At 42.0% G+C, this 17,097-nt stretch overlaps 1 protein-coding gene across 4 annotated transcripts in view; it reads left to right on the forward strand.

Annotated features, from left to right (window-relative positions):
• Window positions 1-17,097, forward strand: part of ELMO1 (engulfment and cell motility 1) — a 562,488-nt gene that overhangs the window by 102,254 nt on the left and 443,137 nt on the right. For 3 of the 4 annotated variants that reach the window (XM_061165360.1, XM_061165359.1, XM_061165362.1), the window contains exon 2: window positions 7,504-7,653. In XM_061165360.1, coding sequence (XP_061021343.1) covers window positions 7,576-7,653 — 78 coding nt within the window. In that variant the 5' untranslated portion in view covers window positions 7,504-7,575. Of the gene's footprint in view, window positions 1-7,093; window positions 7,222-7,503; window positions 7,654-17,097 lie in introns of those variants that run through there. The other variant, XM_061165361.1, reaches the window with a different exon arrangement.

The following is a 17,097-nucleotide window of genomic DNA, read 5'->3' on the forward strand; positions in this document are numbered from 1 at the left end:
CCTTTCCCTGTGTTTTCTGTTTTTTGGTGTGGTACACTTGGTAGGATTGCCATGACAAAGTACTGCAGCCTGAGTGGCTTACACAGCACAGATTTGTTGTCTCACAGTTCTGGGGGCTGGAAGTCTGAGATCAAGGTGTTAGCAGGGTTGGCTAAGTGAGCCCTCTCTTCTTGGCTTGTCCTCAAATGATCAAGCCAAGAAACAAGAAGATGACTGTCTTCTCACTATGTCCTCAAACTGTCATCGCTTTGTACGTGGGTCCAGATTTCTTCTTATGAGGTTACCAATCAGATGAAATAGGGCTGCCCTAATGACCTCATTTTAATATAATTACCTCCTTAATGGCCCAGTCTCCAGCTACAGTCACAAGCTTAGGTACTAGGAATTGCAACTTCAACGTGTGAATCTAGAGGAGGAAATAAATGCAGCCGCCCATAATAGGTATCATGACCGAGTGGAGAGGTATCATCCTCTGGAGAGTATGTAAATATTTGGAGTAAGTAGTTCAAATTGCTAAGATTTTGTATCTTCATTCATTTATTGCAGATAGTGCCAACTGTCACTTGGGGCTGGGGTAGAAAATGAGTGAGAAAGTATGTATTTCAAATGCCCAATCCAGTGCTTGGTCTCAGCCTATCCCTGCCCCTTTCTGCCAACTGTCCCATAGCCTCCATGACGACAATTCAAGCCTCTGTGAAAGCATTTTTCTCTGCAAGTTTGCAACCTATTGTAAGCCAAGGGTATCTAATAGCACATTTCCCCCACCTGACAAGTAAATGGGCCAAGTTATTAGTGAGATACCATATGAGGTTTTTGTGCACTGCATATCCATAAAATGGGATATTGGGTTTTGTATTTGATTCAGTTCTCTCTTTTCTTCACTTTCTTCTGAATGCTTATGTCTTACACAGGGTTTTCCCCCATTTATGAAGTCATAAAGCTTCCTCCTTGGACCCTCTGCTCTTCTCACAATGGCCAACAGTTTTCTAATGGAGATGGAGAATCTGAAATGGCCCCCCTACCATGTGTCACTCCATCTGGACCCTACAGTGTGGGAAACACAAGTCTACTCCCCCTGCTCCCATGGTCCCTGGAGATCATGGCTCATCTACATGACTGCATAACAAACCTTAGTAAGCAACCCTTTCTTAGTATACGTTTCCAAGTTACCTTTCTACGACATACATTTCCACCATATCCACGAAGTCCTGAACCCCTTTTCCTTTGTCTAGCCTTTTCTCCTCGCTTAATCACCCCTTGCTAAGATGGTTATGAGCTCCAAATTTTAACTGTCTCTTTGAGTTACTCATCTCTGAGTTCTTTGGCATGTGCAGGCATTGTATGAGTAAATAAATAAGCTTTCTTTCCTTTTTTTAATTTTTGTTTTGTTAGTTTAATTTGCAGTCCCCAGCGGAAGAACCTAAGAGGATTGAGAAAGGGGATTTTTTTCCCCTTCTCTACAATGAAAGGCTACTCTCAGAGCCACTTTCAGAGGTCCTTTCCCTTTTTACATAACTTGGATACCACAGGAAAATGTTGTCTATCTCTTTTTCTATCTGGGACCACTGAACATTTAAAATCTGGAATTAGTTCTCCCTCCCCACTATTCCCATACTCATTATAAACCTATTGTCTGTCACAAGTAGATAATGATGGCAAGTAGAGCAGGGGACAGCTTGCATATGGAGGAAAGAAAGAGACAGAGGAGTTGAAGCAAACTGTTTCTCCAGCTGTTTGCTATTTCTTTCCCATCCATCTGCCTTTTGACTTCTACTGGTCCATCTGTCATGCTCTTTCAGTACAGTTGTGGGGGCACACGGTTCACCAGGGCAAGCATGTTAACTTTTCCACTACATAACTCCTGTAGAACATCCTTATAGGCTTGATTTTCTATTCTCTTAATAGGGTTTGCTGGTGTAACAAGAAGGCTAGAAATAAGATAAAAGAGTTCAAAGCCATTCCGAGACCCAAAGCTAAAACTCTTATGGAAAATTCAGGGTAAAAAATGGGTCAGATATCTGGGAACTTTATGAACTTCAAGATCTAATCAAGCTGCCTGGAAAAACATGTAGAGATGTGACACATCTTTAGGAGACTTCAGTGGAATGAGTTGCAAACACAGACAGGTAGCACTTTGGGCTTAGAACAATGAGCAGTGATAAACAGGTTTCTAGATAGGAATCAAGAGCGATTTCTCTCTATTGTATCAGAGACGTGACCCAAAGATAAGGAAGAGACATTCAGCAGAATGATAAAGACAATTTCAGCTTGCTCAGGGATTATGAAGTTACATTTGACATGAGGATTTTGGTAACTCACTTCCAAGTAAGAAGTGACTCCTTTTTTATTCATTTAACTTACTTAACTATAAACAAGTCATTTGACATGCATATTAAGGTTGTAGAATCTTAGTATTGGAATAAAGTAAATTAATCAACAATCAAGCCAGAACCTTGTAGAATTCTCTACTCATTCCCTAGGTTGGGAGGACCACAGGCAGAGTGGTTTAAAAAGATCTCACCTACACTGCCCTTTAGTGGTTCCTAAATTTTAGTATGTGTAAGAATTATTATATCAAGAAGTTTATTATATAAATTCATGCAGCTTATAATTTACTGGGCAATTTTGACTAGACTCAGTTTTACTGCCAGTAGCTCTGATGAGATGTCAGTTGTAGAAAGGATGCATTCAGCCAATACCATGCATGAGGTGCCTGTGGGCCCTGGTATGTAACTGTGATCAGGATGTGTACCCTGCCTTACAGTGCTCCAAGCTGTGGTTGGGGGAAGTTGTTTAGAAGACTCAAGAGCTCTGAGCACTGTGTCTGAAGGTGCAAAGATGCCAGGGCACTGCATTTGTTGACTGAAATTTAGAAATACTTTTGCATCTCAGTGATGCCTGACCATGCATTGGGTCTGAATGTTCATGTTTCTTGGTAAGCCTGTCTTGTGTCACTTCAGCCATGGGTTGCCCTGATCATTAGTATCTGCCCAGAGAACTTAGCGGGTGTTAGTCACTCAGTCGTGTCTAACTTTTTGTGACTGCATGGACTGTAGTCTACCAGGCTCCTCTGTCCATGGGATTTCCCAGGCAAGAATTTGTTGTCCTTCAGATGCTCAGTCATATCAGACTTTTTGTGATCCCATGGACTGCAGCACACCAGGCTTCCCTGTCCTTCACCATCTCCCAGGGATTGTTCAAACTCATGTCCATTGAGTCCGTGATGCCATCCAACCATTTCATCCTCTGTCATCCCCTTCTCCTCCTGCTTTCAATCTTTCCCAGAATCAGGGCCTTTTCTAATGAGTTGGCTCTTTGCATCAGGAATACTAGGTAAACATTCTCTTCTCCAGGGGATCTTTCTGACCCAGGGATTGAACCCAGGTCTTCTGAATTGCAGGCAGATCTTTACCATCTGAGCCACCAGGGAAGTCTTGAGAACTTGGCAGCTCACACCTGATCTGGGGGATGATTTTGACCCTCAGAGGACATTTGGCAATGTCTGGAGAGATTTCTAACATTTCTGTCACAGCTAAAGAGGGTTATTGACCTCTAGTGGGTAGAGGCCAAGGATTCTGCTAAACATCTCACAAGGGTGAGAAAACCTGAGCTAGAAACTTTCTCTTCTGAATTTTGTCAGTAGCAACATGACTATATATAGAAGCTAACTGTTTCTTCATGGAAATATAAATTCAAGAGGATGAAATGTGGACTTCTGAGGATAATGATGTGGATGGGATTATTCACTCTGCAGTTGTGTACCTGACTCTACCCATGGGAACCTGGCTGTACCCCATTTCGGCTGCTTATTAATGTGGGGAAAACTGATGAGGACTAATTGGGCTGGTTAGGTGAGTTCCCAAGGGGTGCTCCCAGCCTCTTTGCTCTCAATGGCTGCTTTGTACACTGCTATTATGTTGTTCTCTATGGAGGCACAGGGAGAACTGTGTTATTCTATTGTTACCTGTTCAACAGGTTTTGTCTGAACAGTCTTTGAGAAATAAATATCTTTTAAAGGGGGAAAAAAGCACACTTGGCCTTTGATTCCTGGAAGGCTAGATGACCTCTTTCAATGTAACTCTAGACTACTTTGTGTAGAGTTGGGAGGAAATTGCTCAAAATGCATTTTTATTTCCACTGTCTATTATCTATTCTCTTCACCACCATGATTATGTGTTCTTTGGTTTGAATAGTGTTACCTGATATTTGCACTGAGTCTGTTTTCACATTAGAACTTGTTTTGTTAACTTTTATTCTAGAATATGTAATTCAATCTGGATCCTGAATTGAAGTGACGTGGTACAGATAAAATACACTATCCTTGGAATTCTCAAGTGAATTAAAAGAGTGTACAGATTATGAAGAAATCTGTCCCAGTGCAGACTGCCTGCTTGTATTTGCACTTATGAGACCCATAATTATGTAGCAGTCTCTGTTGTTGAATATTCAATTGTTTTCAAGTTTTGGGAATTACAACCAAAATAGCAATTGACATTGTTATGGTTGAGTTAATAGTTATTTCTTAAGGAAACATCCTAGAAAAGTAAAATTACTGAAAGGGAATATAAAATTTTAAGGCTTTGAGTGCAATTTGCCGAAGATACCTCTGGAAAGTTGTACTCATTTATACTCAGAATAGATAGATATGCATGGACATGAACTTTCTTCTTTAGAAGTTATGACCAAGAGTTAGTGTAGGAATGTCTAGGCGGGTCAAGAGTATAGTGAGTGAACCTCCCACATTATGACCCCAAACTGTTGGAATTCACTCTCTTATTACTCTTACTCTTACTTACTTGACTTTGGTCCCTCACCTGTTTCAGGAACATGTAAGGCATGCTCCTCCCTCAGGGCCTTTGCACTTGCTAGTTGAGAAATAAAATATTGCCTGCCATAATGGTAAATAGAAAGGATCTAGCCACCACATTACAACTGGCCCAACTGTGAGTCCTGAGGGAACTCAGGAAGGAAACAAAGGATATCTGCCATCTAGCCGTCATAAGACTTCAGCCACTCCCCTCTTCTATGAGAAAGCTCTACTGGCCCCAGACAGCTGAGGTGCACATCAAAGAATGATTTCAGTGAACCCAGACTCTTGCATCTTACCATACACAGAGAAGCACTAAATTCCTTAACTTGAGATAGCTAGTATTCTTTTATTAACAGGAATCTTTTGTTTCGACTTCCTGGTGTGGTAGCACAAACTCCTATATATCCTGGCTCGCTGCTTCCTCTTGGGAGCAGTTTACTCAGGGTGATTTGAGATGCTGCCTCCCAGGCTCAAAGTCCCAAGAACATCCACTGAATAAAACATAACTCTCAACTTTTAGATTGTGCATTTTTATTTCAGTCAACAGGCTCTCTTGGCCTGTGACATGATTTCCCCAGGTGTTCGCATGACTCACCTCCTCACTTCTCATAGGCCTTTGCTCACATTCTGCCTCTCACTGAAGCTTTCCCTGGTATCCCTATTTAAGACTGCATCCTGCCCCTCCCACACAGATATACTCACAGACTTCAGATTCTCCTTCCCTGAGTTATTTCTCTCTATGTCCCTTGATGCCACCTAAGGTGCAGATTTGCTACTGTATCCCCAGCACTGAGAAAACAGCTGGCACAGAATTGGGCTCAATAATTATTTGTCGAATGAGCCACTGAACCACTGCTTTGGAGATGTGCTCCTGCTGGTTAGCACTGATTATCTTCACACCAGGCTGACTTCATCATCCTTGGCCAGAGGGGCAGCCGTTTTGTTTTGGTTCATTTCCTTTACTTGTCAGCTCTGGTGAAGTTGGTTATTTATATCACTGCTTGTGTTGTTGTTATTAACTGATATTAGGCCGTCACTGTTAGCTCTGTTATCTCTATTATCTTAGTCATGTCCAACTGCCACTGAGACAGGGGTTAGTAGCTGACAAGCCCCACTCGGGTTTGATAAAGAATCAACTGCATATGTTTGATTAGAAGCTTTATACAGAGATTGATTTCTGAATAAAAATACCAAGAACTCAGTAGAAAAAGGGCAAAGTATTACTTCAGTTCACAGTAAAGTAGACATGGGACTTCACATCTTTACATTCAACTTCCCTCACAATAAAAGAAATAGACATTGGAAGTATATTGAAATATATTTTTTCAGTGATGGAGTGTGCAAAAGTTCAATCTGTTGGTGAGTCTGTGTAAATAGGCAGACCCATCCATTGCTAAAGGGAGGGTAGATTGGTACAACTCTCACTAGGGAGGGATCTTTGGAGATGGTTTCAGAATCTAAAACTGCTTATACCCTTTGGATCAACAATTTTACTTCTGTGAATCTACTGTAAAGATATACTTGCAAGTGAGCACAATGATGTATGCATAAGATTATTCACCAGAGGCTTGTTTATAACAGCCAGAGGTGAGAGATTACCCAATGGCTCATGGCAGGGGACTCGCTCTTCAGATAAGACACTTCTATACAAAGAATGACTATCCAGCTGTAGAAGGAACCAAGACACAGTGTTTATACTAATATAGAAGGTTTTAGAAGACATATGAGTTGAATAATACAGGGTCTAGAATGCTGCCTTTTATATAAAGAAAATGGGAAATATATGTTTTAACGTTTGAATTACATGAAGAAATTCTGGAGGGACACATAAGAATCTATTAACAGTGGCTAGCTGGATGGATGGGGATGGAAGATATATCCATTCAGGAGAAGGGAGATTCACACTGTCTTTACACATACACACACACACTCTCTCTCTCGTTTTGAATTGCATGAATGTTTTACCTGTTCAAAAATATTATGTTAAAAAAAAATCTTTCTTAAAGAAATGAGGGAGTCTGGTAGAGAGGGGCAGCAGAAGATTAATTTTACTTCCTTTGTGTAAACAACACTATTCATTCCAGTGAGAATTCAAGGTCTGTTCTGAATGCTCTATTAACCACCACAGTTAATTTTCTTTGCATCTTGTGAACTGGCCTTGGGGAGGGAGTGTGTGTACATGTGTGTGAACCTTGGGGCGTGGCTCCTTCCTCATGATATCCTGGTTGCTATAGTGCAGAGCTCTATTTGTGACACCCAGAAAACACTTTAAAGAAATGCTGCTTCCTGGCCATGACTTCCTGGGCAATCTGTCCTTCCAGAGGCTGTTGAGCACTAGGAGTTTGCATGTGCTTCTGGGCAGAGTGAGCCAGGCGCATTCAGACCCCGGCCGTTCAGAGCAGAACTGGGCGGTAAGGGTTCCACCTTGCTTCACAGTGGGGACTTGGGAGCCTATCCCTCGCCAGCGCCTCATCTCCTGGCGGCTCTGACCCCAGGGCATCGGTATCTTCCCCTCCACTACCTTCCCTCCTGGGGCGCTGCCGCTGAGTGGTGCAGTTGGCGCCCTGAGTCTTCTGCACCCAGAGCCGTTTCTTATACCTAAACCACCAGTAAAAACAGGAAGTGATAAGGCAAAATTCACCCTGTATTTGCACTGAGCGACTTCTCTTTCTCTTTTTGTCATTCCTCATTAGGTGTAGACACGTGCAGCCGTCTACACCTTAGGATCCCACTTCCACTGGCTTTGGACGTTCCCGAAATTTGCAATGCCGCCGCCGGCAGACATCGTCAAGGTGGCCATAGAATGGCCGGGTGCCTACCCCAAGCTCATGGAGATCGACCAGGTTAGTAAGACTGGAAGTCATTTGGCGGTTATTTTAGTTTCCCTTCTATTCTGAATTTTTCCCAGACTTAGCTCTTTTTTCTCCCATTCTGTCTCTGGCTGTGTTGAAAAATCGGTGTGATAATAGTTACAGTATAGTTTGATTTCTGTACCAAATGTAGTGGCGATGTGGGGTTTTTATAACATCTACTCAGAGTGAGTCAATACAGGGTTTGTGTCCGAAGCTGTGAAGGAGGCGGGAGCGACAAGGGGACTGGACTTGGGCAGTTGGTGCAGTGGAGCCTGTCCCAGCACTGCCTTGCAGAGACTCATGACTATGAGTAGATTGTTTTATTATAGACAACACAAAACTTAATTTTTGGAGTCACTCTTCTCTGGTTTTTGCAGAAGCAGCCAACAAGTACAATGTGACTTTGTCCTATTACTATTTTGATTATGAAATTAGCATAGAGGGGTGGGTCTTGGGTCTTAGCCAGTTGTAATTTCATTATTCAAGTCAAATGCACTGTGGGTCTAGTGTATTGTTTGGTATATGAAAAATGCCCCGTAAATTTTTACTGCTTGAAAAAATATCACAAAGATTTTTAGCATGGTTTTACCTATGGAAGCATCCTTTAGCTTGGGTACTGAGTCTTATGGTGTAATTGATTGCAGGCAATCTCAGGGAGGTTACTTTTGTCATTATAGAGTAAATGACTTAAAAACAAAAAAGTTTGCCATCTAGTATATGCTTAAGGGTTTCATAAAGCATGTAGTATGGGGTTCTGGATGGCTTTCTACATTTTCAAAATTACAGTACCATGGCAACTCTATTTCTTATGTACTCAGTACTATTTTATGATTATGCTGTACACTTTTTTTCTGGTCAGATTTTATTATCTGGTTGAAGACCACTGGAGGATTTGTAAGACATTGTGTGCATCCAAATGATTCATTAAATTATAAAAGTCAAATGAGAATGAATTGAGTTTGAGCATGAATGTAAGGAAGAGTAAATTGTGTTGTAAAAAAGGTGTCATCAGACCAACATGTCATAGTCATTGTAACTGTTCTTTGAGGCAGATTTTGTTGACTTTAGAAGCAATCCATGAAAGTAGAGAAGTGCGCCTAGTAATTTTATATACATTTGTGTCAGGCAACAGTTGTTTATGCTTTTTCAAGTGCTGTTTGAGAGAGGATACACATTGAATATGGCTTCAAGATATGGCCGGGGCTACTTGGTGAAGACTAAATGTGGTTAGGATTATGTTTGTCTACAACCCAAGAGAACAGTTGTTTCAAAGAGATAGAAGTTGGCTTCTCAAGTCCACAGGACTTCCCTAGTGGCTCAGACAGTAAAGCGTCTGCCTACAGTGTGGGAGACATGGGTTCGATTCCTGAGTTGGGAAGATCCCCTGGAGAAGGAAATGGCAATCCACTCCAGTAGTCTTGCTTGGAAAATCCCATGGACGGAGGAGACTGGTAGGCTACAGTCCACAGGGTCTCAAAGAGTCTGACACAACTGAGTGACTTCACTTTCTTTCTTTCCCTCTCTCTCTCTCTCTTTCTTTCTTTCTTTCTTTAAGTCCACAGAGCAGTCCTGGGCTGGCATGACACTCCAGTGTCATGGACCCAGGCCCATTCTGTCTTGTTGCTTTGCCTTGTCTGCAGGTGGGGCTGAAGATCAGTTGCTTGAGCATCACTTAAGAGCTCAGTAGATATACAGACTCTCAGACCCTACCCAGACCTCCTGACCCAGATGTGAATTTTAACAAGATCCCCAGGGGATTTCTTGTATAGTTAAGTCTGAGAAATACTGAACTGGATACCTGTGCCCAAGCCCGAGGCCATATCAGAACCACTTGAGGCACTTGTTCAAATGTTCTCTGGGGCCCCATCTCCAGAGATTCTAAGTCAGTGGTTCAGATAAAGTATTTCCTTTTGATTCTGCCATGGCCGAGGGTATTTGGAAACCTCTTCTTTAAGATAGCAATTCCTGACATATACTCCTAGGGGCCTGTGGAATCAGTATCCTGTCCCTGCCTTTAGGGATGGCCTTACCTGTATGTGTGTCAATAATCTTTCTAAAATATTCTTTTCATTTGGGAACAATTTTAGATTGACAGACAAAATACAAAGATTGTATAGAGTTTTTGTATACCCTCCACTAAGTTTATCCTACTGTTAACATCTTAATATAACTGTGGTACAGTTGCCTAAACTATGCAGATTACTAGTAACTAAACTACAAAATTTATTAGGATTTCATCAGTGTTTCCACTAATGTCCTTCTGTTACAGGATCCAATACAAGAATACCAACTACACTGTAATATATTCATCTTGTTTCCTCTGTCTTCTCTAGTCTTTGACAATTTCCAAGTCTTCCCCTTGTTTTTCATGGCCTGATAGTTTTGAGGAGTATTTTATTTCAATACAATTTCACACACAGAAATGACAAGAGTAGTACAAAGAGCTCTTGTCTACCTTTTATCCAGACTTACTAATTATTAATATTTTGCTTCATTATTTTTTCTCCCTTGTGTACATATCCCCTTTTGAACCATTTGAGTTGACTTAGAGGCAGCATCTCTCTTTACCCCTAAATAGTCAATGTGTCCTCCTTAAGAACAAATTCATTCTCTTACATAACCATGCTCTCTTTATAGAAACCAGAAAACTGAACATTAGTTCAACATTATCGTCTCACTCAGAGCCCAAAGCCCATATTCATATTTCATCAGTTACTCTAATAAGATCCTTGATAGGTATTTTCCTCAGTCTGACATCCTTTCAGCATCCTGAAAGGATGGATCATGACAATACATTTATTGTCATGTCCCTCTGGTCTTCATGGCTCTTGAATGGTTCCTTAGAGATTCTTTATCTTTCTTGACCTAGAAAGTTTTATAGAGTATAGGACAGGTATTTTGTGGGATGTCCTTCAGTTTAGGTTTCTCCAATGTTTCTTTCCAATTAGATGCAGGTTTTGCATTTTTGGCAGACAGAAAGGAGAGACGAGGGTCCTCTTCAGGGCATCATGTCAAGAGGTACATAAAGTTGCTTTGTCTCGTTCTTGGTGATGGTTCTAAATTTACACGTGCTAATATTGAGGTTTGTAGAAGTTAGACGATTTCCTAGTCAATGAGATCAGGACACAAACCCAGGCCTACTGTACTTTGAAGATTGAACTTTTAAACTATTGGCTAAATTGTAGAAACTCCTGCTAATGCCATGTGGAGACCTCCAAAAAGTGTTAAGAAACCCAGTCCCTTTTTGCCCTGCAGTGGCTGAAGTTGGAGTGACTGGCAGCCTTGCTATCAGGTTTTGTTTCTTGATTGAGTTGGAAGTTGGCACAAGGATCGGAAATGTATTTGCACAAGAAAGGAAGGCTTGAGCAGAGTTTTCTCCTAATCTTCTACCTTGTTCAACAAAGGTCTCATCACCTGCTTCTCTCCCATCACATTTTACTTTTGCTTCTTTGCCCTTAGCTACCATTTCACGACAAGGTATTTCTGCAAGCTGGGTCAAGCATGGCTGCTCCGTCTTCTCCCCCAAACCTCCAATATCCCTCCACTTGTCACACTGTGTTGTCCTTATCTATCAACTTAAACTAGTGGTCCTCAACCCTGAGTGTGTCAGGGCAGCTTGTGAGAAACAAGCATCCCAGGCCCACTGCAGGGATTGTGATTCTGCCGACCCAGGGTGGACCCTTGATCTGGTTTGTGATGAGCACTACATGAATCTAGAGCAGAGTCACCCTCATTGCATCCTGCAGGGACTCGAGAGGAAACCACCTTGAGCCTGAATTACTCCATGTCTGAATACCTTTTTTTCTAGTGCCTGTTGACCAACCTTTCTATATAAATGAATAATTAATGACTAGCTGGGAGAAGGAGATTCCTGAGTGGGGATCAAGTCTGCTCAGTCCGGGCCCATCCTGGTTGCAGGGGATGTCTACTTGGAGTGGATTGGTTTATCTTCATTCTAAATTTTGAGGAGACAGTTCTGTGTTTCTACTCCACAGAAAAAGCCCTGAGGAACTTTTTACAAGTGAAGTCTGCTCTACAATATGAGGCTCTCAAAAGAGCTGTCATCTAGCTTCTTTGTTCATGGTGGCGGCCTCTGCTCCTGTCTTCACTGTCTGTTACTAGCTTTCAACCTCAGGAACCACTTGCGGTTTTAGGTGATCGTTGTCTGGATACACAGAGCCAAAAGGCCTCCCTGTCCACTCTTCCCGTTAACCTGTTTTCTGAACAGATATTTTTTGGTCAAGTCTGTAGAACCCCCAGCTCTTTGACAAGAGGCGTAATGCAGTGTGTCCTAACAAATGCAATATGGGCTCTGGGACATTTAAACCTGTGGGGTCGGCCCAGGGGCCCCTTTTCTGTGAGAACCCAGTTAACCTCTTTGAGCCTCATTATCTTTGTCTTGTCAAGTCAAGATAACTCACCACTTTTATGATCATTGTGAAGATTAAAGAAAATATATGAAAAGAATTGGACACTGCCCGGTTCAGAGGAATTACCCAGTAAAGGCATTGTTGGGCTTCCCTGGTGGCTCAGCAGTGAAAGAATTCACCTGCAATGCAGGAGCCACAGGAGATGTACGTTTGATTCCTGGGTTGGGGAGATCCACTGGAGGAGAGCATGGCAACCCACTCCAGTATTCTTGCTGGGGAAATCTCATGGATGGAGGAACCTGGCGGGCTATGGTCCATAAGGTCGCAAAGAATCAGACACGACTGAAGTGGCTTAGCATGCGTGCAAAGGCTTTATTAAGCCTGCTCATTTAAGAACTGCTCATATAAGCAAGTTCCCATCCAATAAGAGAATGAGATGCTCAGGTTTTCTTCTTTGCCTGCCCATCCATCGTGAATGGTTTCCCACCTTTCTCCTTCTTTTTCTGCATGATTTTGTTTAGGAAAGAGAAAAAGTTAAAGGGCAAGTGGGAGGGACGCATCACCTAGTAATAAAGGAACATGCTAACTGGCCACACAACAAGTTCATGCTATGGAATATTCACTGGCTCCCTAATACTTCTCCAAAATATTTTCTCCCACCTCTTGGCCACCTGCTAATATTCTGGGAAGCAGCTCCTCTGTCTGCTGCACTGTCTTCCTCCTGCCTCTGTTCTGCCCCCCATGCCTTTCTTTACAAGGAGTACACTGAAGCCAGAAAGCCACCACTCCAACCTGGGCCTCAGATATTCTCTGCTATGTATTTTCCCAGAAGGGATGATGGGAAGAGATGCATGGTTTTCAACCTTAGTTCTGCAGATCCTCCTCAGATGGTTCCAGGGTGAGAGGTGTGTGCCTTAGGCATCCAGGCTCTCCACACTCACTTCTGTCACAGCAGCTGCTGTTGACCTTTTCTCACTTTTGAATGCTCTGGGGAAAGATTTTGTTTGAAGAAAGTATACCACAATTAAAAGAAAAAGTCACGGATGGTCCTTGAGCTTCCTGGTGACCCTGAGACTTGTCAGATTCCTTGGCTTGCCTTCATGTCCTGACGTTATTTTCTCTTACATTATCCCAGGATCAAGGTATTTGCACCTGCTGTGAGAAGTTCTCAAGTACTCTCTTGCTTTGGACAAACCTCCCCTTGACAAGTGTGTCCCTGCCCATATTTGCACTTTTCTTTCCCCCTATGCCTTATAGTTTCTAACAGCCAGCTGTTTGGGTTTCTTCTACCCTCTCTTCCTCCCTCCACTCTAAATCTTGGCTTTGCTAGCATCACACAGAACTTCCTTTCTGCTCAAGTCTTTTTCGATCCGTTGTAACGCAGTTGTTTCTCCATCCTTCTAATCCCTACCCCCCCCCCCTTTTTTTTTGGCCGTACCACGTAGCATGAGGGATCTTAGTTCCTTGGCTAGGGATCGAACTCTCACCCCCTACAGTGGAAGCACAGAGTCTTGGTTGCTGGACTGCCAAGGAACTCCCATCCTTTTAATTCCTTATACCATTTTCTTTGCCTGTAGATTTTGTTTACAGTTAACATAACTTGAGCCTGACGTTATTTACATTTTTAAAACGTGCCTATGTCTTTTGAAGTAGATTATAAGCTTCTGGTGGTCAGTCTGTTTTATATACATTTGCATTCTGCAGGCCATCACATTGGTCTCTTTCTGTGGGATGACTTTTGGCTTGAATCATGAGTAGTAAAGATAAGAATAAAACATTGGTATTCTCCGTTCTTCAAACAGAAAGAAATTACAATAGCAACCGCTCCTCATATATGGTTGCAGATTTTATTTTTCTAAAAGGAACATAGATGCATGTGTTTTTAGGCAAGCATGCACAAAATGATGGCTCATGGTTTTCCCTCAGCTATCTGATTTCTGTAGTATATTTAAGCTATCCTATTTCTGTAATATATTTAAGATATAATTCAACATGCATAAACTTGATTTACCCAAGACCTTTTAATGGCTCATTCATTGCATAAAGCACATTGAAGTTTTTGTGCTTGACCCAAGAGTTTAACTCATTCTATACATAGTACTAGTAATAGTGGTAATATTAATAATAAAGTATACCAACCAATTAGCACATATGATGTGCCAGGCAGTGTCATAAGTCCCCTGCATGGAGTACTTCATCCCCTTCCTAAAGCCCAGCAGGGCAGGCTTTTACACTTCTCATTTCATAATTTTTCCGAGTTACCTGAGATTACACAGATAGGATGTTATTGATTTGAATCCAGATTTGGGTGACACTAAAAAATCCAGGCCATTTGTACTAAATCATAAATCTGTTCAGTAGTTCTTTTTTAAATTTCATTTCAGCTTTATTGAGGGACAGTTGACATATGGTGAGAACAATTCACTTCTTTTTCTCTAAAAATATTTATTTATTTACTTGGCTGCCAAGCCTTAGTTGCAGCATGCAGGCTCTTCAGTCTTCATTGTGGCATGTGGGGTCTACTTCCCTGAACAGAAACCAAACCCTGCGCCCCCTCTGCTGGAAGCGCAGAGTTTTAGCCACTGGGCCACCAGGGAAGTTGGGAAAATAATTAAGTTCTATTCTCTTAGACAGTTTCAATCATACAGTACCGTATTATCAACTGTAGTCAGCATGTTTTATATTAAATCCTCAGGCCATGTTCATCTTACAGCTGAAAGTTTGTATGCTTTGACCAGTCTCTTCATATTTCCCTCATTCGCCAACCTCTGGCAACTTCTTTTTTACCCTCTATTTCTATGAAATTGAATTTTTTTTTTTGTTTGTTTTAGATTCCACATATGGGTGATATTGTGTGTGTGCTTAGTCACTTCAGTTGTGTTTGACTCATGGACTTATGGACTGTAGCTCCCCAGGCTCCTCTGTCCATGGGGATTCTCCAGGCAAGAATACCGGAGTGGTTTGCCCCCTCCAGGTACCTTCCCGACTCAGGGATCAAACCAGTATTTGTCCTTCTCTGTTGGTCTCATTTCGTGTGTTCGGTAGTTCTGTTTGGGTCTCTCCATCCCTTATGGCTGCATTTAATGGCTCACACCAGTAACAACAGCCTCGTTTAAACAGACACTTCTACTGCTGCCAACTTGCCTCCTCCATCCACTGACCACGTGACTTCCAGGGACACGTTGTATGATGAAAGCCAAGTCTGAATTTATTTAAAAACTAGGGAAAGGATGGTGAATGGTCTGGGTTATCATTGAAGGAGCCCACCTGAAATGAGACAGAGCCTTGAAACACGGGGGTTTCTTTGGGGTTGGACACTGGGAGAGGCAGACTGGCCTGGTGCTTACAGGCACAGCCTTTGGATGGGCTTATTTGGACTCAAAATCTGGGTTGCCACTAAGTGCTGTGTGGCAGGGGACACGCTTCCTGCTTTGTAAGGGTGAACTGTCAATATTCTTAGGTCCTTCCTTGACTTTGTGGGGATTCAGTGAGGTAGTCACTCAGCGCCCTGCTTAATAATCATTAGGAGCCAATTATGATTTTTTTTTCAGGGTCATACATGAAATAGAACCATTTTCTTATGTTTCAAACAAGACTGGAACCAATAATACAAACTTTTCCTTAAGTGCATTAAAGTTAATCTCTTCAAGCCTAAAAACCTGTAATTCCCAAGACTTTTAAATATTGAGAGCCTGGTGAACTAAAACGACAGTTGAACTCCAAATGAAGATTTTGAATTCAGATGCAATCATGTTCAGTTCATTTCAGTTGCTCAGTTGTGTCCAACTCTTTTTGACCCCATGGACTGCAGCACACCAGGTTTCCCTGTCCATCACCAACTCCTGGAGCTTACTCAAACTCATGTCCATTGAGTTGGTGACACCATCCAACCATCTCATCCTCTGTCGTCCCCTTCTCCTCCTGCCTTCAGTCTTTCCCAGCATCAGGGTCTTTTCCAGTGAGTCAGTTCTTCGCATCAGGTGGTCTAAGTATTGGAGTTTTGGATTCAGCATCAGTCCTTCCAATTAATATTCAGGACTGATTTCCTTCAGGATTGACTGTCTATCAGATCTAATCTCTTGAATCTATTTGTCACTTCCACTGTATAATCATAAGGGATTTGATTTAGGTCATACCTGAATGGTCTAGTGGTTTTCCCTACTTTCTTCAATTTAAGTCTGAAGTTGGCAGTAAGGCGTTCATGATCTAAGCCACAGTCAGCTCCTGGTCTTGTTTTTGCTGACTGTATAGAGCTTCTCCATCTTTGGTTGCAAAGAATATAATCAGTCTGATTTTGGTGTTGACAATCAGGTGATGTCTATGTGTAGAGTCCTCTCTTGTGTTGTTGGAAGAGGGTATTTGCTATGACCAGGATGTTCTCTTAACAAAACTCTGTTAGCCTTTGCCTTGCTTCGTTTTATACTCCAGGGCCAAATTTGCCTATTACTCCAGGTATCTCTTGACTTCTTTGCAATCACATAGAATATACAATTTGAGTGTATTTAACACTGCTGAGCAGTATGTTTAAAAATAGTTAAGATTGTAATTTTAATGTAATGTGTGTTTTGCCACAGTGATCATAATAAGAAAAGATCCCATAGAATCAAGAAAATGAGACTGAATTTCTGGAAAGCAAGGTTCTACCCTTGCCCTGCAGAAATGAAAAGTCTTGTGCCTGTTCTGGACTCTTCTTTCCTGAGTGGTTGTATTACATTGGACTTTCTCAATCTCAGCACTACTGACATTTTAGACTGGAGAGTTCTGAGTTTTGTGGGCTGTGCTTTGCATTTTAGGATTTTAGCAGTATCCTGGCTTTTACCCACTAGATGCCGGTGGCATTCCTTTCCCCGTCTGTGACAACCAACAGTGTCTCCAGACATTGCCAAGGTCCCCTGGGTGGTGGACAAATTTCCTCTTCTCAAGGAGGGACTAACTCAGTGGCTCCAAGCTTGGTTCTGCATCTGAATTGTTTATGACACATATTGAACACAGAGAGGATTATTTGTACATGTGGTTCAAGAGCTGGGGATTCCTGTTTCTTCAAGCTCCGTAGTAATGCTGATGT

The sequence above is a fragment of the Dama dama genome, chromosome 18 (assembly GCF_033118175.1).
Source record: "Dama dama isolate Ldn47 chromosome 18, ASM3311817v1, whole genome shotgun sequence".
Taxonomy (NCBI): Eukaryota; Metazoa; Chordata; class Mammalia; order Artiodactyla; family Cervidae; genus Dama; species Dama dama.